At 56.0% G+C, this 25,453-nt stretch overlaps 8 protein-coding genes across 8 annotated transcripts; 3 read left to right on the top strand and 5 right to left on the bottom strand.

Moving 5' to 3' along the window:
- Window positions 1-630: 630 nt before the first annotated feature.
- Window positions 631-1,828, bottom strand: B0T15DRAFT_513626 (restriction endonuclease type II-like protein; the record flags this gene model as incomplete). Its single annotated transcript, XM_062868057.1, has 2 exons — window positions 631-1,363; window positions 1,482-1,828. The coding sequence occupies 2 exons, from the start codon at window positions 1,826-1,828 to the stop codon at window positions 631-633; spliced, it is 1,080 nt and encodes a 359-aa protein (XP_062719228.1).
- A 1,950-nt stretch (window positions 1,829-3,778) lies between these two features.
- B0T15DRAFT_513625 (uncharacterized protein) lies at window positions 3,779-4,339 on the bottom strand (the record flags this gene model as incomplete). Its single annotated transcript, XM_062868056.1, has 1 exon — window positions 3,779-4,339. The coding sequence occupies one exon, from the start codon at window positions 4,337-4,339 to the stop codon at window positions 3,779-3,781; it is 561 nt and encodes a 186-aa protein (XP_062719227.1).
- A 2,325-nt stretch (window positions 4,340-6,664) lies between these two features.
- Window positions 6,665-7,920, bottom strand: B0T15DRAFT_504665 (uncharacterized protein). Its single transcript, XM_062867505.1, has 2 exons — window positions 7,404-7,920; window positions 6,665-7,312 (listed from the first exon to the last, which is right to left on the bottom strand). The coding sequence occupies exons 1-2, from the start codon at window positions 7,847-7,849 to the stop codon at window positions 6,694-6,696; spliced, it is 1,065 nt and encodes a 354-aa protein (XP_062719226.1). The 5' UTR covers window positions 7,850-7,920; the 3' UTR covers window positions 6,665-6,693.
- Window positions 7,921-8,610: 690 nt separating this feature from the next.
- On the bottom strand, window positions 8,611-10,420 carry B0T15DRAFT_275259 (uncharacterized protein). Its single transcript, XM_062863508.1, has one exon. It carries the CDS (start codon window positions 10,171-10,173, stop codon window positions 8,938-8,940), a length of 1,236 nt encoding a protein of 411 aa, XP_062719225.1. The 5' UTR covers window positions 10,174-10,420; the 3' UTR covers window positions 8,611-8,937.
- Window positions 10,421-11,496: 1,076 nt separating this feature from the next.
- B0T15DRAFT_275223 (enolase C-terminal domain-like protein) lies at window positions 11,497-13,303 on the top strand. The gene is made up of 2 exons (XM_062863507.1): window positions 11,497-11,790; window positions 11,861-13,303. The coding sequence occupies exons 1-2, from the start codon at window positions 11,635-11,637 to the stop codon at window positions 13,052-13,054; spliced, it is 1,350 nt and encodes a 449-aa protein (XP_062719224.1). The 5' UTR covers window positions 11,497-11,634; the 3' UTR covers window positions 13,055-13,303.
- A 2,594-nt stretch (window positions 13,304-15,897) lies between these two features.
- Window positions 15,898-17,136, top strand: B0T15DRAFT_513621 (uncharacterized protein; the record flags this gene model as incomplete). Its single annotated transcript, XM_062868055.1, has 1 exon — window positions 15,898-17,136. The coding sequence occupies one exon, from the start codon at window positions 15,898-15,900 to the stop codon at window positions 17,134-17,136; it is 1,239 nt and encodes a 412-aa protein (XP_062719223.1).
- A 292-nt stretch (window positions 17,137-17,428) lies between these two features.
- On the top strand, window positions 17,429-19,014 carry B0T15DRAFT_275165 (uncharacterized protein). The gene has a single exon (XM_062863505.1). The coding sequence runs from the start codon at window positions 17,720-17,722 to the stop codon at window positions 18,758-18,760; it is 1,041 nt and encodes a 346-aa protein (XP_062719222.1). The 5' UTR covers window positions 17,429-17,719; the 3' UTR covers window positions 18,761-19,014.
- A 459-nt stretch (window positions 19,015-19,473) lies between these two features.
- On the bottom strand, window positions 19,474-22,742 carry B0T15DRAFT_274998 (fungal-specific transcription factor domain-containing protein). Its single transcript, XM_062863503.1, has 3 exons — window positions 22,141-22,742; window positions 21,179-21,974; window positions 19,474-21,118 (listed from the first exon to the last, which is right to left on the bottom strand). The coding sequence occupies exons 1-3, from the start codon at window positions 22,479-22,481 to the stop codon at window positions 19,826-19,828; spliced, it is 2,430 nt and encodes an 809-aa protein (XP_062719221.1). The 5' UTR covers window positions 22,482-22,742; the 3' UTR covers window positions 19,474-19,825.
- Between the last annotated feature and the right edge of the window lie 2,711 nt (window positions 22,743-25,453).

Below are 25,453 nucleotides of genomic sequence, written 5' to 3'. Positions count from 1 at the left end.
GTCGGATGATAGCCCATATTAGAGCAAGAATCATGGGGTAAGGCAAGGTACGGTGGGTTGCACACGCTGGCTGTAACTCCTCATCTTCCCCATGATGGACAACGACACTGCTTGATTGAGCCCTTGCAGAAGTTCGTGCCTAGGTATGCAGACGGACTAGATCACAGGGCCCGGTTTAGGCCAAGCGGACTCCCCGGCCGTTGTCCAGCTCCCGCGCACCCCTCCCGCCGATTCCGCTCCTTGGCACATGTAATGCCGAATAACCATCGGCCTCAAAAACCATGGCCAGGTGCTTTCGGCCATCTCGGGTATCGCGCCCACCTTCCGCATCGGCTATCATCCGCTCCGTGGTAGCGCCACCATATGTGAGAGCAGGACAACACGACTCTCTCGCGTCCTCGGTGTCCGGCCCCCAGCAATGTGACGAACCGTTGCTTCGAGCGCGGCCAGTTGCCGATACGACGAATTCCCGCGTGGCCTGCGTGAACCCAGGTACAGCAGCGCCCGAGCGGTGAACAGGCCCCTGACTAATGCAATGCTGAGCGACACTCATAACGTAGTGTCCGTGTCGTACCGCACAAAAACGTGACCGAACTTCCACCGTAATGGAGTCATCCCGTGGGACCAAATTTAGCCCTTCTCCCTCAGCCGTGCCAAAGCAGCAGCTATGCCGTCGCTCAGCTGATCCTCCTTGCGGGCCGGCGCGGCGGCCGTCGTGAGAAGCCCCCGGGCTGGCACGGCTTGGTTGTCTCCCATCGCAAACTCAGCCTCCACTTCCGCCGCCGCAGCAGCGAGAGCCTCCGCAGCACCCTCCTGCTCTTCGGGATCCGCACCCGCACACTTGGTCTTCGAACTAGAACCCACCGACGCTGCACCGGGCGCCCTCCTTTTCGCCGCCTTCCTGGCCCGGAACGGCTCCTCCACAGCCTTGCACCACGCCTTGACCTTCTTCTCGCCCCAGCCGCCCACCACCGCGACCTGTTCCGGGTCGGCGTTGACGGCATGTCGCAGGCTCCCAAACGTGCTGACCAGCGCGACGGCGTCCGCCTTGTTGATGTTGCGCGGCACCGTCACGAACTCGACGAGGCGCTCGGCATAGCCCGTCGCCTGCTGGCCGCGGATGGCCGAGAATCCGGCGTGCTCGTAGGACTTGTACAGCTCCAGGTAGCGGGCGGCCTCGGCGGCCGACCAGGCCAGAATGACCGTCACGTTGTTGACGAGCGACGCCTTGGACAGCTCGCGCAGCGCGTCCTCGTGGTTGGGGATGTCGACTAGCGTCAAGAGGATGCGGAGGTTGTATTTCCCTTGCAGGTTGCGGATGCGCGTGTAGATGTACTCCGGGTGGAGGCGGTGGTATTTGAGGCTGTAATTGCGTTTGCCGGGGGTGTCAGCTGGGTTTTCTTTCCGTGAAGTTGTAGAGGAGGGCATGGGTTGGCGGGAATACAGAAAACGGAAAGTAGGAAAAGGGGGAAGCAACGCACCTTAGAAACAAGGCGCATGTCGTCAAGCCCAGCCCATAGTCCGCCGGTATGTCACTGAACTCCCATGGTATCGACTTCAGGCACGCCAGCACGGGGTTTCCCTTCTGTCGGGGCGAGACGAGAATGGACGATCCCGAACCACGCGCCGGCAACGCTTGCGGAGTTGGCTGTACGACTTTGGGCGGTCCCGAACCGGAGGCATTGGATGGTGGTGCGCGATCGAGTCGTTGCGGTGTCGGCTGCTGGATTCTTGGAGCTGGTCGGGGCTGAGGTTGCGGGGCTGGATTGGCTTGCGCGGTCGCAAGGGCGACCAGGACATCGTCGGCGTCTCCGTACTCGTCGTCCATCTTACTGCTATATCGCAGCCGTCGGAAAACGGTTCCTTCCAGTTGTAAGCTTCCTACTTGGTGTCAGGAAGTACGGCTTAATGTCTGGCATGGATGTGTCGGCGGTTGAAGCTAACCTGAGACTATCCGCAGTGGGTCACGCCAAGCTTCAAACCGTTTCTTGTTTCCTCAGCAGGCGAGTCATGTTACATACAATACCTCGATCCCGGACAAGCCACAACCCTCAGAACCACTGGCGTTTCAACACGAACAATGAAGTCAGGCATACACGACAGCTGGGTTTTGCGTCAAACTGTAGCCCGGAGGAAAGATTGACCTGGCTCCGCGACTCCAGTGCTTGTCTGACCTTTTGATTGCGGAGTGATCTAGGCTTTCGGGTTAGGGTTAAATTTGGGCTCAGTACTGAGCTCAGCCCGAGCTAGGAGTAGGGCCTAGACACTTCTGGGGACAGGTCTTTAGGTATAGAGTCGCCTCCCCCCGTCTGTCGTCTTGCCTTTCTACCTTCCTCTCAATACCTATGATAGTAGGCAATGCGAGCTACTCGTAACTCTGGACTGTGTATGGCCTTGCCGTACCTTGATAACCTGGCGTAGTTGTTAGGCGCTTAGTGATAACTACGAAAACTAGAGGATGCCGAATGTCACCGTCATTGTCATTGCTATCCTGTCTCGACCCGGTGCATAGGATTCAAAGGTATGAGCTAGGGCGCTGTGGGACTCGCGGAACCAGATTGTGCGGGAAGTGTAGAATTAAAGAACTAACCATGGGATGTACGAGAAGATAGGTTCACCGCTTGACTTCTAACTCACCGCCGAGGAAGCCGTTGTTTAGATGTATGCCTGCTGCGGTTTGTTTATCTGACCATTATCACCATACACCCCCATATTCGTCCCTGAAAACAGGTCTTCTCGACGTATCGCTCCGTCCAAGCCTTGCTGAGGTGGGTGCCTCACGGGCCAGCAAAACAGCCAACAGTGTGCTGAGCGACGCGTTCAACGTAACAATAACCCCTTAATCGTTGGTAAGAAATGGCGTTTCGAGGATGGCTGGAATATATTAGCTTTATGGAAAGATCTTGGACTTATAGCTGGACAAATCTACAACCCTGAATAGTACCGTATGCCTACTAGTTCGGTATCCAACACTCATTCTTTCGTCATCGCTCAAGCTAGTGTCCAATTGTCAGAACAGAGAGGGCACCCCCCCAGTCGTCATTACATAATCGTCTGTGAGCCGGTCGAGAATTTTACAAAGTACAAGTCTGTTCATACACGTACTCCAACGACACCGTACACGGATAAGGTAAGGTATATCAGGCGAGCTACCTGGTACCCAGATGCGTAACTTATGCACAAATATAGGTACTTTACCTAGGCATATAGGTACCACACATTTGCGAATACGTAACCTAGCACGTGCCTAGGTACCTACCTCCTCATATTACATCTGGACGCTGAGCACACAGGCAGAACCAATCTCGAGCCAGTTTCCGTTCCGTAACAGAGTATCACGGTCAGCCGTTGGCTTGTTATTTTTGCCCCGGGACGTCAAAACTGCGTTGGTATTGAAAACGGCCGTTTCGTCAGTGCTGTAGGTACTGCCTGAGAACTAAGGTACACTGCACATCTCTGAATTGATGTTCGTCTATCACCGGCTGCACTACCTACTTCATCCCACTGGCAATCACCAATACCAAAACAGTGTAAAGGTGTCTCCCCCCCGAAAGGGGCGCAAGATGAGAGGTGGAACAACTGCGCCAGAGATAAAACGGGTCCCGAATCCAGCCTCAAGCATCAATGCGGAAGGAAGAAATCAAAGATTCAAAAGAACCTAACATTCTGTTTCCTCGTTGAGAAGGGGTAAACCAAGATTGGAGCCATCAGCAAAAAAGAAAAGCCCGAGGGGCGAGTTGCCCAACCAAGCCCTTCGCATCAACAAACGATGGTCGCTCTATCCATCAATGCCACGGCCGCAGAAGTTGGCGTCCCTGTTCTCGTAGCCGGTCTGGGCGCCCGTGTTGCCGTCGCGCCAGTACTCGCGCCACCCGGCCCTGTACCAGCCGCAGACGTTCGTGATCAGTTGGAGGTCGTTGGTGATGTCGCTCCGCTGGCAGGCCCAGGCGTTACTGCCGTAGTTGCAGATGTACGCGACGGTGCTCCCGGCGATCGAGTAGAAGTCCATGCCCCGGTTGATGGCGCCGGGCTGGCACTGGAACTTCAGCGCCTCCACAGCCGCGTCGGTCGAGCCGTGGTCGAGATCGTAGTTGCCGCAGCCGATGCCTGGGGCTCGCGGGACGTGGATGCGCGAGGGCGTCATGGGCTTGCGGGGAGCTGCTGCGCGGGCCGCCAGCTGAGCAACCTCGGTCTGGTTCAGGGGCGGGCCGATAAGCGTGTGGATGGCCTCGCCGTCGTTGCTGAAGTTGACGATATAGACGCCGTCGGGCTGGTCGGCGGGAATGGTGAAGCCCGCGACAAGCCCCGGCAAGAGGAGGAGAAGTGCGGCGGGATGCATGGCTTTCGGTTGAGGCCTGGTTTGGGAATGGAGAGGCAGGGCAGTGGTTGAGAAGGAGTTGAGTCTGAAGCTGTTGCTGCCAGTGTTGTTTGGAGGCGAGGAGGACGAAGCATTCAAGGGCGGAACAGCGGCCCCCTTTTATAGACATCTCCGTCTCTCCATCAACGCCGGCCATCAGAGAGCCACCGCAAAAGTCCGCAATGGGCAAGACCACCAAGTTGCCATCGTCGTCTGCACCCGGGTCCAGTCAAAGTGTTGCACCTGTAAGGTCCTTACATCATGCGGTTGGCTGGCAGTACTATGCAAGGACTACGCATGAAGAAGGTAGTACGGTATCTCGGTTGGAAAGGCTGAGGGGGCGGCAAGCATCTTGGACCTCCTTAGACATGCTATGGTGAAGAAGAGTCAGAAGACTGCTTGCGATGGACATCACGAGCTTGTGTTACAGTACCTACCTGTTAGCTAGGGGCGTAGGGCTACGAAAGTGCTTACTTCAGTTATTGGGACGCAGCTAACCCCAGCCATTGTACTACCGGCGCCAACGTCCATTGGAAAATAAAGTGATCAAAGCCTTATTAGGCCGTTGTTGTATTGTACCAGCATAGCATAAATATACCACCCTATGTAACTCCGCGCCTGACGCTCTCATTGTTCTGTACCACACCGAGCTTCTTGGCCCCAAGAGGAACAATGACCTGGGGGCCGAGGAATTGCATTGTGCCGCGCTCTCATATTACAAGATAAATAGTACGTATCCGCACTCGGCTACGAGGTGAAATCTCTTACCTAAGTTTCCCACAAATCACCCAGTCATATCTTATGAGTCGCCCATGCATCGCATCCGCACCTCTGTCCCACATGGTCCTAAAAGGACTTTAAGATCTGACTTAGACAGCGCACACAAATCCCAAGCATTGTGTCGCGGGCGTCCCGGGGGTAGCCACGAGGCTTATTAGGACATTACACACGTCCTATGCATATAGTAATAGGCATTCCTTACCAGGTAGGTATGCTTGGGGGGCCCAAGTGGCTTGGATATGTAGGCAGGACCTGGCAGGTGCTACGCGATGGTCTGTTCAGAAAACTGCTCACGGTGCCGAATATGGTAGCAGCTTTCTGAGTCTGACAATATTGGTAGCGAATGCGACATACATATCTGCGCGTTAGATTATAGACCTCGCCGAAAAAGGAGCATGTCCCAATTGAATTTACTAGCCATACCACCTTTCTCCGTATGACAGCACTCTAGATGTGGAGCGTCGTAAGCCGACAGACACCCTCCTAGGCTTCCCAAGTTCCAACCACCACCATTCGACCAGAAACACACGATTTTGCCTTTGGGCGTTTGAGTCTCGTGAGTGACGTGAGACAGCAGACACACACGCCAGACGCAATATCTTGGTTCCCTAGACACCGGAGTTAAGCGGTGAATAAATCGAGTGTCGCTTGTCACTCCCGGAGTTGATTTCAAATCATGCACACCTGGATTTCCACGCAAACCACATAGCCCAGCCACAAGGACTCGCAGTTCTGAGCCGCGGTGTACGGTCCAGTTTGAGAGCAAGGTCATCCTGACAAGTGCTGCCACAGAGAGCCTGGAGCTCGGTCTTCCGTAGGATGGCAAAGCTGGCTGCTTCACTAAGACGCGCAGACAAAAATAGACATATGTGATTAGCGAAGAGTCCTCAAACAAAACGTTTAACTTGTAGTTTGTCTCTAATATTACTCACAGACCGACATGCACGGCGGGCCAGCCAGGGCATGAAGCAACCGGAGTGTTAGTCGCAGCGAAGTGATTGCTGCTGAGAAAAGATGTAGTCTCGAAACTATTAAGCGGTCGGTTGTAGCATAGGACCCCAACAGCAGCGCTGTCAGGGCAGTTGATCCAAACATGATAGTTTCGCCATCGTCAAACGAAATCAAGATGCAAAAGGACGGACGCGATACAGGAAAGCCGGTGGCCAGCGACTCCAGTTTCCAGATGGTAATGCACAGGAGGCAGATATCGAAAGCCAGAGATTGGAGCGGTTGCCCTCCGAGTCAGTCTGACCCATGTGTAACTTAAGGTACGCAAGTCCAAACGGTCCAATTGGGTTGGCGGGAGGCTGATGGTCATGGGATGAGGCCGGAAGTGGTGTGGTTGTCGGTGGTGCTCACTGAGTTATTTGAGTACTAGGACCTGAGTTGCGGGCCAGTCCGAGGAGTTGCTAAGGTACTACCTGAGGTAAGGTAGTTCTGGCAGAGGAGGCGAAGTTGGAAAGCACGATATCACTAGTAGTTCACCGATATTGCAACATCAAGCTTGTGCTTCATCACTCGACACCGCACAGGAAGGGCCCAATGATCAGCTACTTCTACATCACAATACACCGTGTTCTTGAAGCTCTACGCCTCCGATCTGCATAGCGCCCCGCGGTCACGGGAGAATTCGGCTCGGCCCTTGTGTAGACCTCTGCGGGCAGAGAAGCAAGCAGGTGGCCGCCGAAAGTGTAGTGGTGAGAGTTGGATATCTCGTCTGCGTGGATTGGTAGTGCAATGACTGACAATACGGACACGTCGCCGAAAGTAAGTCTCGAGAAGGCTGATAGGCCGTTTGACCAGGCCACCGAGCTTCGGAACGAGAAGTCCACAGTCTCTCGCTGCGCTCGACGGTAGGCGGTGGATGCCTCCAAGTCCGACTCAAAGGCGAATGAGGGTGTGCCAGGCGGCCCAGGCCCTAGTTCGAGGGCCCCAGAGGAGACAGATTGCTCGTCTCCGGCTGGGTTTCCCCAAGACTGTTGCATCTCGTCGTCTTCGGCGTGATCGAGTTTAGATGGGGCGGCAACGCCCCGCCTGTTGGAAATCAGGCTCTGAGCATCATAGAAATCCTCGAGCTTCGCCAACCGGTGGCAAATATCTCTGTTGCTTTCAAGGAGTTGTCTGACATTGCTCGTAAGTTGTTCTCGGCATTCCTCTGCGCGCATCGCCGAGTCGCTGGGCGAAATGTCAGCCATTTGTTGAACGGCTAGAAATCTGGAATGAAGGGATGGGATCGTGGGAAGAGCAGAGGTGATGAGCGCCATACCTTTGAAAAATGCCCAGCATCAGAGAAATAGAAGCTTTGAAGCCTTGTAAGCGCGTCACAATTGACGTAAGCTCGGTCTCCTTTCTTGCCCACTGCAAGCGGAATCTGAAGTCAAGACTCGCAACAGGACTCGGAGAGTCCCCAAGGAGAAGAGACCCGACCGTTGCCTCGAGGTGGGAGAATAAGAGAACGCCATCGGTCAGGATAGCGATAAGCTGGTCGACCTGGACGAGTGCGGCACGTTGAACAGGCACAGATGCCATATTCTGCGCAAGGCTTTGAAGCGCTGACAAGATGATGGTGGTGGCCTGAACTTCGGTGTGTACCGTAACGGCGATCTCGGGTGTGTCGCGGATCGCAGCGACATAGGGCCCCAGCAGCTTGGCCACGGCGCCCGCCGCCGAGAGTAGACCTCCGATGGACGCGGCTACACTCAACGGATCCATTGTTGGACTAAACAGAAGTTGTTGGGGGGGCAAGTCGTCAAGTCTTTGAATAGTGCTTGGAGGTGTGTTTTTCGCAGCCTTGTGTTGCCTCCAGGGCCGGAGTCGCCGCTGGACCCCCTGATATCAATAATCAGCCGCACCGCGGCTTACTAGCTCAGCCACCACGATACGTGTAAGTGATTCGCTTTACCATAGTTCCAGTTTTATGGTCCCCCGCCAATCATACTTCTTCGTACCTTTATCTGATTCTTGAAGATGTTGTTTTCTCCCCCTGTTCCCAGCATACCCTAGTGCGGTACGCGCACGCGCTCCCTGGGAATGATCCAGGGAGCGTCCAGCTCTATAGAGTGATTGGAAAATGAACAAGAATACATGGTACACTTCCATAAACATCTCAAGATTCTAAGAATCGTCGGGCATGCCTACCATAGCGCGCCACAGGGCGCTGGCTTGGTGGCTCATACTCCCTGTACTCACCAATAACCACGATGGAAACGCTCGGTCGGAACTTCTATGTCCAGGTAAAGCAAACGCGATGGATACTGGATTGCCTCGAGATCTTGGGTTGTACTTTATATAGTGAGTACATAGTTTTGGTTTCTCATGGCCCATCACGTCATATAAGAGTGTTACTATAACTAAATGTTAATCAAACCTCGGACATGGAACCTGTCTTCGCGATGCATCTCAGCTTCCAGCTTCAGGTTCGATTCGAGTCCACACAATATTCTGATTGCCCCGTGCCAGTTCTGGTCACGCCGCTTCACCTTATCGACGCTCTTCAATAGCGGTCGGGAAGAAGCACCTTTGATTTGAACGCCGTGGCGATCGTGATGAACACATACAGCCAGATCAAACAGGCCAAACAGCTTAGCTTAGAAGAGGATCATCTGTTGATAAAGCAGCGGTCTATTGAGATGGAAACAAAACTCGGTACCTTGGTATCGCACACACCCAACGCCACAATCTACACTAATAATCCCACAACTCCTTCCCAACCTGGAAATCCCAACCAACCCCTGCCACATAATCATCACCAGTGCACATGCACCCCACCATCCGCAGTCCCATACTCTCGTCTCTCCAATTTAGCGAGCCAGCGAGTCGTGGATGGCGTACAACGCCCGTAGCCACATATCAAACATGCGCTCCATCTCCCTCGCCCGCCGCCCATCCTCATCCTCATCATCATCCTTCCTGCCGTGACTAGCAGTAGTAGCAGTAGTGGTACCGATCTCAACCAGTTGGTCCCGCAACCGCTCGTACGCCTCGATCATGGCCCACACCTGCAGCGCCGACATGCCGCTGTTACTCTCACTCTCCGGAGAAGAAGAAGAGGAAGAGTGGCTCGCCGGCCGGCTCCCTCCAATTGCCGCTGATAGCTCGCGCGTGAGGAGATCGAGACAGATCTGCAGGCTTACGTTGCTGCTGTCGTTCGCAGAAGACGCAGAAGACGACGATAATGATGGTGATGGAAGCCTTCTCTCTGTCGTCGTCTGGAAAGAAGGATGGTGGTGGGAAAATTGGGACGGTAGCTCCGGAGAGAAGGAGACGGGCTTGAAGTATACGGCTTCGTCGTCGAACGAGACCAGCGTGTCGTTTTCTGATCGTGGAGATATATCCTGCCACTCGGCGAAGTCGAGTGAAGGGTCCAAGGGAGATTCCTCTGGGGAATAGTAGCTCGAGCTGCGCCGCCGTTCAGTAGTGGTGGCGAGGAGTTCGCAGTTGTGGCTGTCGTCGTGCTGGGAACAATCGGTATCCGAATACGTGGAGTCGCGCCGAACTTCCAGTAGAGTCCGGTACTGCTCCGCGATTAGGTCGACGCTCGATGTCCTGGTCCTGTCATGGCCGGGACAGGGCTTCGGGGCATCCTCCACCGGGGCGATGGAAAGCGTTGGTGTCTTCCTGCGCGGCTTCATTTTCGAAATCGAGAGGGCGCGACGGATCTGGGTCGACGAATGCCGCCGCAGCTGTTTGCCGGGAATGAGGTGCGAGAGTTCCGAGAACATCTGAGCTGGCTGTCTGAGTCGTTCTAAGGGCGGGAAAGGTGTCTCGCGTTCGTAGAACTGCCCGTGTCTTCGTGAAGGCAAGTCTGGTCTAGGATTACTGGGATCCAAAGATGCTGATGATAGTTGACGGGGCGTCAGGAATTTCGACTCGTCGTCTTGGGTATTGCTTATATCGGCTCTTGTTACCGGGCGTGATATGCTTGCGTGGAATTGTTTACCGAGGTGGCAGCTTCGTTGCTTCGTGACGCCCTTTTGTAGTTTTCTCTGTGGCGTAGATGCTCTCGCTCCAAATAAACCTCCTTTCCATTGTTCCATTGTGTATTGGGAAGTGCCTATTGAGGAGCCCGTAATAATAGGAGTCCACAACTCAGAAGGTCACAATAGGGAACTAGCAATAGGCTATTGTTGTGCGATTGCGGCTATTGATTGGATGAAGACTGAAGCTGAGCTGCAGAGTGATCATTTATACCACATTTTCAGAATAGCTGCTCCTGGACCCGAGTCAGTTCCGGTGGCGATAGAAGGCCGCAAGAAGCTTCTATCACGCCTTGATGACGATACGGAGTCATGAGGGCATGGTTGATGTGCTTGGCATTGAAGGGCTGGCGAGCTGGAGTGGTGGCTCAAGTTCGCCTTTGGCGGAGCCCAAGTGCTCAGAGTCGGGGATTCCGGCCGATACTCGAGGCACAAAATCAAACCCCGCGGCCACTGACTCGAGAGATCATCAGGTGCGAAGCTCTCCATGTTAGTACTATGCAGTGGATGAGTAGGTGCGCGTGAACCCGCTCCAGCAGTCGGCAAACACCGAAATGGTGTTTGCTCCTTCGACATCCAGCATTCGAGGGTGCCTTCCTCGCTTGCATGATACTAGTAAGTAGTTCCATAGTTCCATCACTTTTAGCAATGCAAAGAGAACACTTCGGGTCTAAATCCCGCTTCTGAGTGAAACTGACAAGGCGTTTCCGTTACGCTGGTGCATACACAGACGAACACCTTGAGAAGCACACGCCTGCCCTTGAAACCGTCTGCTGTCGTGCGAGGGCGAAGGCATCCAGTGCTAATCAAACGGGACAGGAACAAAATTACCGTGCCCCAGTGAGCGTTTCTAACCTTTTTAATGGGGCCCGCAGCCCGTATTTCTACGGCTAGACACGCATCTATCCCACCTTGCGAAGGCTAGCCAACTTCACCTCCAATTCCCACCACTGACTGCTCCGTACGGTACTGTGGTTAAGCATCAGCTAAGGCGGCCAAGGCTCGTCTCCAATCCGCCGGCGCCATGGAGAGGGCTTGGCCGGGTGACAGAAAGGGATTTGGCGATGACGTCCTGGACCGGCAATCGCCGGCCGACACTCGGACTTCAGCGTGAATTATTCCGACGACAACAACCATCAATAGGTCGACTCCTGATACAGGGCGCGTCAGTGATGCTGCGATGCGGTGCCTCGAGGGTGCCCTGCTCAGCAGTACTCCGTACCCCATACTCCATGATTTATCCATCAATCACAGGCCGCTGCCTCGACCCCGGAGCTGCCCGCAACGTTCAACCCCACCATGCCCCTCATTCCCAACACTGGGCCCCACGCATGGTCGCTATAGAAGTGGACGGTCAAGGTCGCGTCCTGGAGCTACCATGGTGCTGCCGACTGGATTTAAAGCGGTTGTTAGCAGTGAGGGGATTACTTAGGACAGTAGGTTGATACTCGTCCTCGACATCTCGTTCACCGACCCGTACCCAGCCCACTGCGCGTTCTCTCCCCGTAGCAGCCGCCAGCCATGCCCGAAATCACCATCACCGGCTGGACCACACGAGATGTCCGGTTTCCGACCTCTCTGGACAAGACCGGCTCGGATGCCATGAACGCAGCAGGCGACTACTCGTCTGCCTACTGCATCCTCAAAACAGACTCCTCCTACACGGGCCATGGCATGGTACGCAGACAGACCACACCCCATCCTCGCAGCACTCCCCTCTTCCCAGGCTAATCCACGGTCCATCCAGACCTTCACCATCGGCCGCGGCAACGACATTGTCTGCGCCGCCATCAACCACGTCGCCGAGCGCATCAAGGGCCGCACGCTGTCCAGCCTGGTCGCCCACTGGGGCCAAACATGGCGCCACCTCGTCAACGATAGCCAGCTCCGCTGGATCGGGCCCGAGAAGGGCGTCATCCACCTGGCGCTGGGCGCCGTGGTGAACGCGATCTGGGATCTGTGGGCCAAGGTGCTCGGCAAGCCCGTGTGGCGGGTCGTGGCCGAGATGACGCCCGAGCAGTTCGTCGACTGCATCGACTTCCGCTACATCACCGACGCCGTGACGCCCGAGGAGGCCATCGCCATGCTGAAGGAGGCCGAGGCCGGCAAGGCCGAGCGCATGCGCGACGCCGAGAACAGCCGCGCCGTGCCGGCCTACACCACCAGCGCCGGCTGGCTCGGCTACGGGGAGGACAAGATGCGCGCGCTGCTGCAGGAAACACAGGCCAAGGGGTACAAGCACTTCAAGCTGAAGGTCGGCGGCAACGTCGAGCAGGATCGGCGGCGGCTGACCATTGCGCGCGAGGTGATCGGCTACGACAAGGGCAACGTGCTGATGGTGGACGCCAACCAGGTGTGGTCGGTGCCCGAGGCCATCGAGTACATGAAGCAGCTGGCCGAGTTCAAGCCGTGGTTCATCGAGGAGCCGACGTCGCCCGACGACATCCTCGGCCACAAGGCGGTGCGCGACGCGCTGCGGCCGTACGGCATCGGCGTGGCCACGGGCGAGATGTGCCAGAACCGCGTCGTCTTCAAGCAGCTGCTCATGTCGGGCGCCATCGACGTGTGCCAGATCGACGCCTGCCGCATGGGCGGCGTCAACGAGGTGCTCGCCGTGCTGCTGATGGCCCGCAAGTACGGCGTGCCCATCGTGCCGCACTCGGGCGGCGTCGGCCTGCCCGAGTACACGCAGCACCTCAGCACCATCGACTATGTCGTCGTCAGCGGCAAGCGCTCGGTGCTCGAGTACGTCGACCACCTGCACGAGCACTTCCTGCACCCGTCCGTCATCAAGGACGGCTACTACCAGACCCCGACCGACCCGGGGTACAGCGTTGAGATGAAGCCCGAGAGCATGGACCGGTACGAGTTCCCCGGCGGCGACGGCAGCTGGTGGCGGAGCGAGGAGGCCAAGCCGATATTGGAAAGCGAGAAGATATAACGATGTGTAGGGAATAAAGCATCTTAACAGCGTTCTCCCGGGCGGTGCTATAGTAAAACTGGAATGGGTAATAAATGTGTTCAGGTACCATGGCTTTTATAACTCGAAAATGGTGAAAGCGGGCAGCGCAAAGCTACGGGACAAGACTGGTTTGTTTGTTAGCGCGGAACGTCGCCCCATCACGCTTTCCCTTTTTGTCTTACCTTACCGGGCGTGCAGGCTCAGCTAAGCAAAACCCTCAACCTAACCAACAACTCCCCGATCTCACACCCACCACCCTTGGTACGGATGCGTAGGGTTTTGAATCTTATCATAGCATTAAGCACTACTCTACGAAATAGTTCTCCTTAGGGAATAACATTCAAGGAGCTTTAAGGTTTATTTTATAAGAAGAATAACGTAGTTGATAAGCGAATGCTCCAGACAAGCGAATGCTCCACAAAGTTGCACCTATATAACAAAATGTATATCAATCCCACCAAAACCGCTTCAAACAAATGAAACTACTCGGAATCGTCTTCCTCAGACGTTTCTACAACTATCTGACAGGTACGCGCATTATGGCCAGGTTCGCCGCAGGTGCCACAGCGCTGCGCGCGCGTCTCGACCCTCGGCTTCCGACCACTACCCGCCCGTGTTTCCTCCTTTATCTGCACCTCAACCTCTCTCTGACCCTGCAAGTCCTTTGCATCTTATATAGTAAGCAATCCTCCTTGTCGGAGCTGTTGTTTTTTAGCCTGCCGACGCCTGCTTAGTACCTTATTTGCTGCTCGGAGGCTTTGGTTCTCTGCTCTTAACAATGCCAATTGATATATAACCTTAGACGTCCCTTTTGTAAGGATATCAACTGCTCTTAAAATCTCGGTTGGAGAGCTATTTTGATGCCGGGCAATTCGATTCTTGATAAGGGTGGACTACGAGGAAGCTTCGACTAGGTTGTTTGGGGTCTTAGAAACCCAGGTGTAGGTACTGCCAGGCTGGGAGTTTGAGGGTATTAGTGTCTTCAGACGGATGTCGAGCTGGGAGATTACCTTCTTGGGATCAAAAGGAACGAGTCCAGCGCCTTTAAAACCTCCCTAAATATTTCCGGGTGTTATTACTACCTGGTAAGCTACGAGGAATACGGGAAAGAAGTCTTCCTTAGTAATATAGGTTATGCTTGCCCATATTATCGCCTCGATCTGCTTGCCATATACCGTCTTAAGCGGGCTAAAACACCTAATATCGAGCGGCTAGAGGATATAAGATAAGTGCAGAGATATATAGAGCGTAATAATGTTATTCTCCTTATAGTAGAGCTCGAAGTCGATCGAGTAGTGGCTATTATAGCTGTCGAGGACGAGAAGGCGATAAACCCCAGTTGTTCGAGCTCTGGTATATATGTCGAAATACTTGATCTAATCTAAACCTCTGTTATTGCTAGTCCAACTGTTTTCAGATGTCGCAATAACCTATTCCTTTGGTAATAGGCTGCCCTTATACTAAGAGGAGAGGTAATATTTGCCCTGGACGATAATAAACGGTGGGATCGCCTGGCCAGTAGCATTGATACCCTGGATCACTATTGCCCACTCCTGATTACTAGGCTGCTTTGACTTTGCCCTACTATAATGTTCAGAGCTTATAATAACCATTGAGGTTGTAATAACGCCTATTAGAAACCTAGTCTCGTCGAAGTTATAGATATCTGCCTCCTAGATGCCGTACTTTGCGATCGTATTCTATACAAGCGCAAACTAGCTCCGAATAATTTCTGGGTCTTTATATTAGGCCCTCTAGTAGTTGTATTTCCGATTGAAACGCATAGTAAGCTCAGGGTACCATTTGACGAAGTTATATACCCAACGTATACCGACGCGTCCTACATCATATTTGGCAAATAGTCGATTTGCTATATCTTCTATACCAGACAAGCGGGGAGGAAACCTTTTGGAATCTAGGTCGAGGATATATTAAATAATAACCGATTCTTCCAAATTGGTCAACTTCCGCGAATTAGCTAGAATGTCGCGTCGTAATTATATATTACGCCTATAACGGCTTAGCTTAGTATAATAAACCGCATAGATCTTAGCTACAGCTCTTAGGCTCAAAGTAGAGTCTTTCTCAAGAGCTTGGAGGGCTAAAATTATCTGGCGTTCGTCGTCTTTTGGATGCATATTGGGTTGCAAAGAAAATGTATGCGAGGAGAAGGTGTTATGTAGGCGCGGTAAAGTGGAGCATTCGCTTGTCTGGAGCATTCGCTTATCAACCACGTTAGTATTATTCTCAAAATGATTCAAGGGATATTACTATTTGCTCCACTTAAAGTACTACCGAGCCGCTTGATCCTGCCCGGCCGCGCAAACGTGGTCTGTGTTACAGTGCTGGTCAGCTTGCATGACTGTGATAGGCACTGTGACACGTACCATATTGCCCAGGCACGGAAGGATCAAACCAATCGGTGCCACGGAAAACCCTTAGCGCCCCCCACGTAGCATATCCGACCTTCGCGGTGTTTTACGGTATAAAGAGCAGCGAAAGGCTACAAAAATAAAAGAGAATTTAGCCGCGACTCATTTCGATCGAGTGACCTCCGGGTACTTATTAGCATATTTACCAGGGGACGACCCTGGATTTGGTGGGTTCGCTGTATGACCGGGATCCATGGATGTGTTATGAAAGTTGCACAAGGATTACGGTATATTACACCCTTAACGTCATCAAATCCACTGGCCCAAGCTCCTGTTCTACGGAGTACCTCTGGCATCACCACCTCGCTTGTCCCTGGCCGAAGCGCCAACATACGCAGCCAATTGCTATTCTGTCTCACTTCTTTAAGTACCCCGTTAATCGAGACAACCATGTCGTCGTGGCCAAGCGGAGACTGGCCGAGCGACTCGGCAGAGGAAGGCCAGCAGGACCGCCCAACCGATCCGAACTCGCTTGGGAAGCTCTCCCCGCGCGGCCAGATTATCGGAATCACACCGGAGCAGACGGAGCGGGCGTTGAAGCTGCTCAGCGTCCCATTTGATAGTCTCCCGCAGGTGCCACCCTTTGCGCCATTCTTCGGCTACACGACCCAGTGGCACAAGGTCCAGGTTGCGAGCAGCCTCGCCGGTTTCTCGGCCGAAATGCGCCGCGTGTTGACAACAACGGAGGCTGATGCGCTCGCCTATCATCGCTCCAGATGCTGCGCGATATCTTCCTGGTCGCCCCCTCTAGTGCTAGCAACTACGCTGTACTTCACCTGGCGCGGCCGTGCGACGCTCCGCTTCCCCTTCATCACCCCCGACCCGGCGAAGTTTAATCCGAATGCCTTCCCGACCGCCTCGAGACCGTTCCTCACGGGCCCGTCGGCTGTCCGGCTCTGGCACGGTTTTCGCTTCGGCGCGTACGGAATCGTGTGCTATTTCTTGGTCAAGGGCTTCGTCGATTCATATGCGTATACGACCTACCTAATGAATGTGATCGCCGACCCCCGGCTCAAGACGATACGCGACGCCGCGAAAACGGTAAGGAACCAGCAAAGCGTGCCAGGCACCGACGCCATACAGGGCGCACCGGGATATGAAAGAAGCACGACAATCGGAAGCTGGTCCCCGCAGCAGCAGCGCCAGCAGCAACAGCAGCCAGCACAGCAATCCGCGCCGCAGCCACAGGACGCGGCGCAGGATGATGACACCTTTTTGTTCGACGATGCCTCACCGGTTGCGCCGACTCAGAGACAACGACCTAAGCAATCCTCAACCAGCTACAATCCTTCAACGGGACAGGGATCTGCCTGGGACAGGGTCAGATCGCAGGCGATCGCGGAACAACTCAACCAAAGGTTCGAGCAGGCTGGGGAGCAGACACAACAGAGGATGACGGATCTGGAGGCCGCGCTGGAACGGTTTAATAATAAACAACGGCGGCTCGGTGGCCGGGAGAGGACGGAGCAGCCCACATATGGGAGGAGTGAGCAAGAGAAGACGGAGCAGTACACATATCCCACGAGCGAGCAAGAGAAGGCGTACGCCAAGGAACAGGCTCAGAAAGAGTTCGATGCCATGTTGGAACGGGAGCGGCGCGGCGAGGGCAGTTCCGGGGGGCGCATGTGATGCTGAACCGCAGAATGCAACACTGTTTCGTAATTTCGCCCCTCATACATTGTTGCGCTTCCCGGCGATTCCGCTGACTGGTTGTCATTCTGGTTTCGAGATGCATAATTTATATTTGATCCCACGAAGCTGACGGCTCAGCACAGTCGCTTCTCAGCCTCGCTGTCCCACCTAGGAAGATTCGAAGTCGGCGGTCCTTGGCCAATGAACAAGCAAACCTGTTCCCGATCCCGACCCGTTCAGGACCCATGCAGCACCCTTGTCCGAGCGGGCCACTTAAATCCTTCAGCGGTTCCGACGGCTCTGCCGAGACCTCGCTAAGAAGCGAAATGCTTGGCCGGGGTTATTCGTCGAGTCCGGCACCCGGGCGATCAATCAACAAGGGAAGCACCCCCCTACGGATACAATCCGGTCAAGGACTAGTGTGCCTAGTACCTAGCTCGCAATGGGAGGGGGTCGGAGCAAGTTCCGTCGTCTTGCAACCCTTCTCAGGGACCGCGATTTTTGTTGGCGTCGATTGACTTTTGGAGTTGGCGCGTTGCGGGTTTGAGGACGCTGAGCATCCAGCGTCAACCAGCCAACGATGGCTACCTCGACGTCGGTCCTCGCGACGACAACCTCTCCGACGCCCCTGGTGATCACCTCCTTTCCCACGATACCATTGACCACGACCTTCACGCGGCCCAATGAAGGTTGTGGGGGCATCTACCTCCCGGACGACCCGCCGCTGTTCATGATCGATGACCGACCGTCCTGTCTGCCGTCCCGCTTCTCGACCTCGGACTCGTCCTTCTTCTACTCGCCGGGCATTGCCTGCCCGAGCGGCTACTGGACAGCATGCTACGACACCACGGGCGTGTCGTCCATCACGACGGTCACCTGCTGCCCGACCTACGGCGACATTAAGCTGTCGTGCGTGGCGGACCCGCTGACCCTTAGTAGCGTGTGGGAGACGCTGTTCTGCACGTGGGTCGCGCCGGCCGAGACGGGGACGGTCATCACGACAACCGAGAGGCGGGGGAAGACGTCGGTCGGGACGGCGCAGGTGACCGCGCCGGGCGGGATCAATGCATACGGCGTGCGCATGGTGTACCAGTCGACAGACTTGTACACCTCTACCTCGACATCGTCGTCGTCATCAGCGTCCGATACGACCGATACCGCCGCTCCCTCTACGACAGCATCCCCCGGAGACCCCCCCGCGATTTCCGGCTCCGCCTCCAGCAGCGCAGACTCCTCTTCGGGCCTCTCAACCGGCGCAAAAGCGGCAATCGGCGTCGTCATTCCCTTGGTGGTCATCGGCGCATTAATACTGGGGCTATTGTTCTGGCGCAGGAGGAAACAACAGGTACTACCACTATCGCCAGAGCAAGAATACGCAGCCACAGCCGCAACAGCATCAGTGGCGCCACCCGACGAACACCACCAGCTCACGGAGCAGCCGAAGTTGCCAGTGTACTACTACGGGAGCCCACCGCAGCCGACACAGCCGCACCCCCACGAGATGCCGGGGACGTATTATCTGCCAGAGATGCCCAGTGCGCGCCAGGCCGCGGCTGAGCTGCCCGCGGACCCGACGGAGCCAACGCCCACGTACACCAGTTATTACGGGTATGGGAAGTGATGAGTGGTTGCATTTTGAAAATCTGATTTCGCTTCGAGTTGAGGAGGAGATTTATTGAAGATGTTAATTCGACCTGTCAATATTGGATGAAAGTAGAGACCGTGTTTTCTTGATACAAAAAGGGGTCCTTATATTTCACCCGCCGGATACAGCATACAAGCTCCGGAGGAACATCGGTGCAGACACAGGTTTGAGAGGGCTCGGCGGGAGAAGTCCAACATAACTCCATGTACTGTACCAGTAATGAACACCGCGCCGTCATGCTGCTCCACACGGGTTGCACTGATGCATGTGCGAGTCCGGGATGTAAGACAAGACAGAGAAAGCGGGAATAACTATCCAAGGTACCACCATCCATCATTCGCAATCTGTATATCCTAGATCCTGCCCATCTGGCAACTCCCAACACACGCAAAAGGACAAAGACGAGCCGCCCACCTTGCAATAGGTGCAGACACCCAAAATCCGTCTATAAGCCGGCGGGTATCAGAATTCCCCCTTTCATCCCATGACCAAAAGTATAACTATTGCGCGGAAAGCAAGGCATGTCGCATCGACTCATTCCCGTCCATCCGTCATCGGTGCTGAAAGCCCCTACGGTGTAAAGTCCCCACGCGGGCCAAGGGGGCACAGCGGCCCCAACCGCCACCTTGAGACTCATCCCCCCCCGGGACACAACCGACGTCTCAAAAAGTATAGAGAAGAAAAAAGGAGAGATTTTCAGACACAGTCCCAGGACAAAATGACGCCATCCAGCCCCGGGCCAGGACCCCTCAGCCACACGCCGCGCTACTGGTTGTTGAGCAGATCGCGTGCTCGGCACGCCATGCCCGCGCCAACAGCCGCCATTCTCTTTTTCCGCTCACGAGATCGCCAAATATCCAACATTTCCGCAGCGAGCCAAAAGAGCGAATAAAGAATAGCCGGCGTCCCTCATATGCGTCTCTCCCAGCCCGATTCGACCTGAGATTCCCCAGCGATATCCCAGCTGGAATCCCTCGCAAAAGCCCATCCAGCCGAGGACGAACGAACCACCACCATCGATATCAATATATATAAACCTTCTCAGTCGCCCATCCCCGCCATGCCCGCCGTGGCCGAGAAATTGCCATACACCCCCTCCTCCGAACTCTCGCTCTCCTCGCTCGGTGGGCTCTGCATCACACTGGCCTCGGCGCTATGTCGTCCTTCTTCTCCACCACCACCACCACCACCACCACCACCAAACCCATGACCACCCATCCCCATCCCCATACGCGACAACCCACTGGCGGTATTGCCGGTCCCACCAAGGGCAAGCAAGCTCTGGCGCCTGGCAGCATCAATATCCACGGCACTCCCACTCCTGCTCAGGCTCGGCTTCTCAGGCAGCTTTTTCAACAACCCGGTCGAAATGTCCAGCATGCCCATGGCAAACTCGGTCAGCCCCTTACCCTCCCCGGGCTTGGACGACACCGACAGCGTCCAGCGGTACTCGGCCAGGCGGCGGCGGTACCACTCGGCCTCCTCGCGGCCGGGAGAGGTCGCCCACAGCAGCGAGCCAAAGGTGCCGATCAGCGCGAAGTTGGTCTTGGAGGCGAAGTACCAGAACGACCGCAGGTGAGACGGCGTCAGGCGGTTGACGAAGTCCATGGCGGAGATCAGGCGGGCTTTGGCCGCGCTGCGGCAGATGTGCTGCACGTACGGATCCACGCCGACGCCGCCGGGGGTTAGTACGGAAGAAAGTGAGGGCGAGATGGCGGCGGCGGCGGTGGCGGCGGGATTGGTGGTGGTGGGCGTCGTGCTGCCTCCTCCTCCTCCGCCTCCTACTGTTGTTGTTGTTGTTGTTGTTGTTGTTGTTGTTGTTGTTGTTGTTGTTGTTGTTGTTGTTGTTGCCGCTGAGGAGGTGTCCATGGAGCGGATGATGCGTCGGTGGAGGGTGATTTCGGTGGCAAAGTAGGCGAGGTGGAGGTAGCCGATGCTGGAGAAGCGTGGGCTGGGCTGCTGGTGGACGAGGCCGGGGCTCTGGAAGGACGAGTCCATGCGCACGACGGCAGGCAGGGCGCTGTACCACTCCTTGAGCTTGAGCTGGATCGGCTTGGCGAGCGAGAGGATCAGCTGCGTGGCCTGCGCGCCCGCGTTGGTGGCCGCCTGCGCCGCCTGCAGCGTGTAGAAGGTCTCGAGGATCTCGGCGAGGATCTGCGACAGCTGCACCATCTGCCCGAACAGCACCCGTCCGCGCTCGATCTCGATGCGCTCTTCGCCATCGTTCTCGTCCCATTCCACGTCCGGGAAGTCGTTCGGCTTCAGCTGCTGGACGGCCCAGTTGGGGGCGAATATGTGCGATGGCCGCCCGTGGACGAGCGCACCCCATTTGTCCTGGAACAAACGCTTCGTTAGCGCCCCCATTCGATCCCGCTGTTAGGCTGCACGGCTTACCTGCATATACAACGCCCAAGCCAGCCGTTTCCGGAGACCGCGCTCCCACGGCGGGATCTTCCAGTGGCTGCAATCTAGATGCAAGCCGAGCTCCTGGCCGATGGCGACGAGCTGGGCCGTCGGCGCCCATTGGTCTCCCTCGGGCCGCTGCGACAGAATGAGCCCGGCCTGGATTGTCGACAGCTTCGGCCGGTACATGGCGTCGGCCAACGTCGTCCGCACCAGCCTCTCGAGCTCGCGCACATTGGGCCGCGGGAGGCTCGCGAGCTCCTCGTGGTGCTCCCACCAGTTGATGGCCAGGAGATAAATGGCGGCGAGCAGCGGAGGCGAGAACTCGCGGTGCGACCGCTCGTACTTCTCGAGGAACACGGTCTTCTGTATGATGGGGAAGCCCGGGTGTACGACCCGGAAGTACAGGTCGATCAGCTTGCGGCCATGCGGGGCAACAATGTTCTCGATCTCGTCGGCGTCGTTGAAGATGTGTTCGTAGCCCGGCGTGTTGTGGTCGGGCAGCAGCAGGAACGTGTCTTGGTCGCTGACCCTCCTGAGCGTACCGCGTGCTAGGAGGCTCTCGTCGTGCGGGTCAAAGGGGGAGAGGTTGATCAGGGAGGGCTCGAAGTCGGTGGTCGGCCCGATATACTGGCTATACCGGTCCGCCTGGAGGCCGAGGGTGCGTTTGAGCAGCGTCGGACCGCCGAAGTTGGCCATATCCTCGACGAGCGAGCTGCTGGCCGTGGTGCACGAGACGCTCTGCTGCTGATGCCGTCTCCGCCTGATATCAGAGCGGCCAGGAGAACTACATTGGCCAATCGGGTGTTAGCCGACCTGTTGTAGATTCTGGCGCCCGGCCCTCGGTGTGCGCCTCATGCAGCGGGCACGGGGGGCAGAGGGGGGGAGGGCCACAGGCTGGCGTATTGGGGCAAGCGTGGGGTGCAGTTAATAAGGAGAGGTCCGCGTCTCACCTTCGTTTGCTGCTGCTGCCATCTAGGTCACCGCCATTCAGCTTGCGCTTGCGTGGTGGTGGTGGGCTGTCAACCATCGAGCACTCGGTGCCGGCCACCAAGCATGCAACACAGCTTTCCTCGTCGTCGCCCATGACACAATCGCTCCTCCGGTTCAGACAGGCCTCGCAAGGGCCCGAGGATCCACTTATTACCGAGTCCGAGTCCGGCGAGTCGAAGCCGCTCCGGAGCCCAGGGTACGAATCGAGGTGTAGGCTGCTTTGACGGCTCGGAGGGAAGCGCGGCGGTTTTGGCGCAATGGCAATGGGAACCGTCCGGGGGACGGCGCAAGGAGTAGACATGGCCGAGGTAATTTGGGGGGCCGTTTCGCAGCGGCGTCACCAAGTGTACGGCTGGCTTGGAAACTGGTTGCCGTTCGGCAGGATCGCCGAGAATGCAACCTGGCTAAACGGTCCTCCTCGACCCAGCGAACCAAGAGGATGGGGCGTTCCACTGCCGGGGTGCCACGGAGACGCACGGGAGGCGCAATCAGGCGACTGGCTCCTCGGATCGGGAAGTTTCCCGTCGATAACAGCCCCGCGGAGGTGGTGGGTGCGCAGTGACGCACACTGGACGGGGCCCAAGCAGCTGCCCCTGACCGTTCAGAGCTGTTGTTGGCACTGACAGGGTCCACGGATGCCACACGGCAAGGTTCTTTTTGTCAGCTTCCTGGAGATAGCCAACGCAGGTAGGTACTCTACCGCTCCAGCGGCGCGGGGAGGACGGCTCCGCGCTTGTCAAGCTGGGGTCCGATAAGAACGGGCCCGGCGATTGTACCGTGGAGATAAGGTGTAGGTTACGGTAGGTAGGTGACGTTGAGGTCGATGCCCCTCCCGGCTCAGCGCAAATCACCCCGTCCAGTCAAAGTCTCCCGCAATCCGCGCGGCTGGCCACGCCCACGCGTCCCTGGTCAACAAGATAACGACGGGCCGTGCAACGATGTTGATCCTGGCTGGTATCGGTACCCTGGAAGGTGGGCAACCGAGACGCCCTTATCGTGGTGGCTATCTGCTGTTTGGCACAGCCCTTTTCCACCCCCCGCTAGCACAGTTGACCGATAAGGGAAGTGCGTCTCGTGAGATGAAAAGGAAGGGGACGGCCACCTGGCAGCGCGCGCGGATGGAGGAAAGCAGCCAGCGATAGGTGAGCAGCAGCCGTTATGCAGGCCGTAAGATTGGGGATATTGGGATGCGGACCAGGACGACGGGGCCTGCAATTGGGGGATCTATGTGATGATCGAAACTAGCACGAGATAAGCCTGGCTTATCTGCGTCATCTGCGGCGGCAGCAAAGGCACGCGGCGGTTTGGGGTTTCGGCTCGCGCCGTGAGGCAACTGGCACAGAGCCCCTTTTTCACTTGGACCTGGACTTCGCTCTTCGAGTCAGGGTGTGTTGCATGTTCGACTGGGGGAGAGCGTGCAAGTGTCCAGAGAGGAGGTGGGAACAAGTGTTTTGCGCCAATTGACAAGTCGGGCAGGAGCTCAGAAGCCTCAGATCGATAAGGATAAAACCGACCCGGTCTGCGGATCCGCGAGTACGGCAGTTAATAATGAAGGAAGATCTAACTCCGACAGAAACTCAGTGATGTCAGAACTCAGAAGTTCTGCCCCTGATATCAGACGAAAAGGAAGGAAGCTAGGTAGTAAGTCCACAGATCTATTGAGGCTGTGCCAGCTTGGTTTTGTCTGTCTGCGCCTTCTGAAGCTCATTGCATGTAGATCCTTGAATCTCTGGCCGTCCTGCCGAAAAAGATATTCCCGCATACCTATTACCTACCGAGCGGCTACCGTGTCTCTTCTGTTGTCGTTTCCTGAGCGGTGCAGAAGACGCTGTGAATGCAGACCGATAACACACGACACCTTATCGGGCTGCGGATTTTACGTTCAAATTCCTAATGCCAAAGCCTCCAGATAAGGTTTCCTGGGTTGCAGAATTGAGTCTACCTGCAGTGACTTCTGACGTGCCTGCCGGGTTGCAATCAGTAACAGCTAAGAGACCTCCCTTGCGACAATCTCCAGCAAAGCTTCATGCCAAGTGTTTGGCTTCGGGAGCCTTCCACTGCCAGCTTAGGTCACTCCGAAGTCTCCGGCGCATCTGGTGCAACACTCCGCATTTAGCCCCGCCAACGTCGAGTGAAACCGTCGATGCGGATGGGGTCCGATTACTAAATGGAAACGCCTCAATGAGCCCCGGGAACCGGCTTGCGCCCTTCCAAGAATACTTGTAACGTAATGGCTCCCTTCGCCGAGCCAGAGCTGCAGCGACGACCTGACGACGTCCGATCAGAATCATCAGAAAGTGCAGACTGCGCGCTGTCGGATCCTGGCCACCTATCTAGCCGTTGATAACGATAAGGACGTTCCGAAAGCCTCATCCTGAAAGCCGGATGACAGTGGTAAGAGAGAACCTCATCTTACATCCGTATATATTGACGTTACTACCTTGGAGGCAGTAAGTCGGCCTGCCGGCGACCAACTTGTGATGAAGGCGGGAAGCACGACAAACTTGAGCCCCTTAGTCCGATCTTTTGCTCCGAGTATTTCTCGCTGTCCTACATCATGATCACAAAGCGAGGTGGGGCCCCCGAAATTGCATCCTGCATGTCCAGCTTCTTGCAGGCCAGACCGCTTGTTGTGTCGTCCTATGGGTTGTGCGGACGAGATCTTGTCATCCATACTGTGTACGTGAGGATACGACGCTCGCGTGCCCAGGTTTGGACTGCGGCGTCCTACATAGATACAGTTTTTAGGCATGTACAGACTCCCCCCAGACAAAATTGCTGCAACAAAACACATGACTGGTTACCACATAAGTCCACCAGATGAGGGGAAAGGACTGGGCTGTCGATCCTGTTTGATTCACCTGCACACTGATCCTGTCTTGACTTGCTCTCTTCATCAACACACAAGCCATGCGTGTTGACAGCAAAAGGTCGTGCCGCTCGCTTCCCGCTTGCCGCCCCAGGTCCCTTGAACCCCACTGCCCGTTGCAACCCAGCCGTGCGGAGGAGGGTCCCGGGGTGCCCTGCACCATTATTACCGTTACACCAGGTTGGCCCGGCGCGGGGGCGCCGGCTGCATCTCATCGCCCTCCCCCCACCATTGTCCGACTTCGCCAATCTGCATCGGCCAATGTGTATGTACATAAGCAGCGACGGGGACCAACAGCGTGAATTGCCAGAGCCGGCTGAATCGTCCAGGCGATTCGGCAGGAATACCCGTGGGTGTGGCGGCTCAGGACATGATGGAGAGGGCAGTCATCTGAACCATCGGCC

The sequence above is a fragment of the Chaetomium strumarium genome (genome assembly GCF_033439665.1).
Source record: "Chaetomium strumarium strain CBS 333.67 chromosome Unknown B0T15scaffold_6, whole genome shotgun sequence".
Classification (NCBI taxonomy): domain Eukaryota; kingdom Fungi; phylum Ascomycota; class Sordariomycetes; order Sordariales; family Chaetomiaceae; genus Chaetomium; species Chaetomium strumarium.
Note: the sequence above shows the minus strand (reverse complement) of the source record. Positions and strands in the feature narration are given on the sequence as shown.

Excerpts from the sequence above, each read along its gene's own strand:
- B0T15DRAFT_504665 (XM_062867505.1), bottom strand. The coding sequence starts at position 7,849 with ATGGATCCGTTGAGTGTAGCCGCGTCCATCGGAGGTCTACTCTCGGCG. Across the intron at positions 7,313-7,403 it reads ATGCTGGGCATTTTTCAAAG|CGACTCGGCGATGCGCGCAG; the intron begins GTATGGCGCTCA and ends CATTTCGCCCAG.
- B0T15DRAFT_275259 (XM_062863508.1), bottom strand. The coding sequence starts at position 10,173 with ATGGAACAATGGAAAGGAGGTTTATTTGGAGCGAGAGCATCTACGCCA.
- B0T15DRAFT_275223 (XM_062863507.1), top strand. The coding sequence starts at position 11,635 with ATGCCCGAAATCACCATCACCGGCTGGACCACACGAGATGTCCGGTTT. Across the intron at positions 11,791-11,860 it reads CCTACACGGGCCATGGCATG|ACCTTCACCATCGGCCGCGG; the intron begins GTACGCAGACAG and ends CGGTCCATCCAG.
- B0T15DRAFT_275165 (XM_062863505.1), top strand. The coding sequence starts at position 17,720 with ATGGCTACCTCGACGTCGGTCCTCGCGACGACAACCTCTCCGACGCCC.
- B0T15DRAFT_274998 (XM_062863503.1), bottom strand. The coding sequence starts at position 22,481 with ATGTCTACTCCTTGCGCCGTCCCCCGGACGGTTCCCATTGCCATTGCG. Across the intron at positions 21,975-22,140 it reads GGCAGCAGCAGCAAACGAAG|TTCTCCTGGCCGCTCTGATA; the intron begins GTGAGACGCGGA and ends TGGCCAATGTAG. Across the intron at positions 21,119-21,178 it reads CTTGGGCGTTGTATATGCAG|GACAAATGGGGTGCGCTCGT; the intron begins GTAAGCCGTGCA and ends CGTTTGTTCCAG.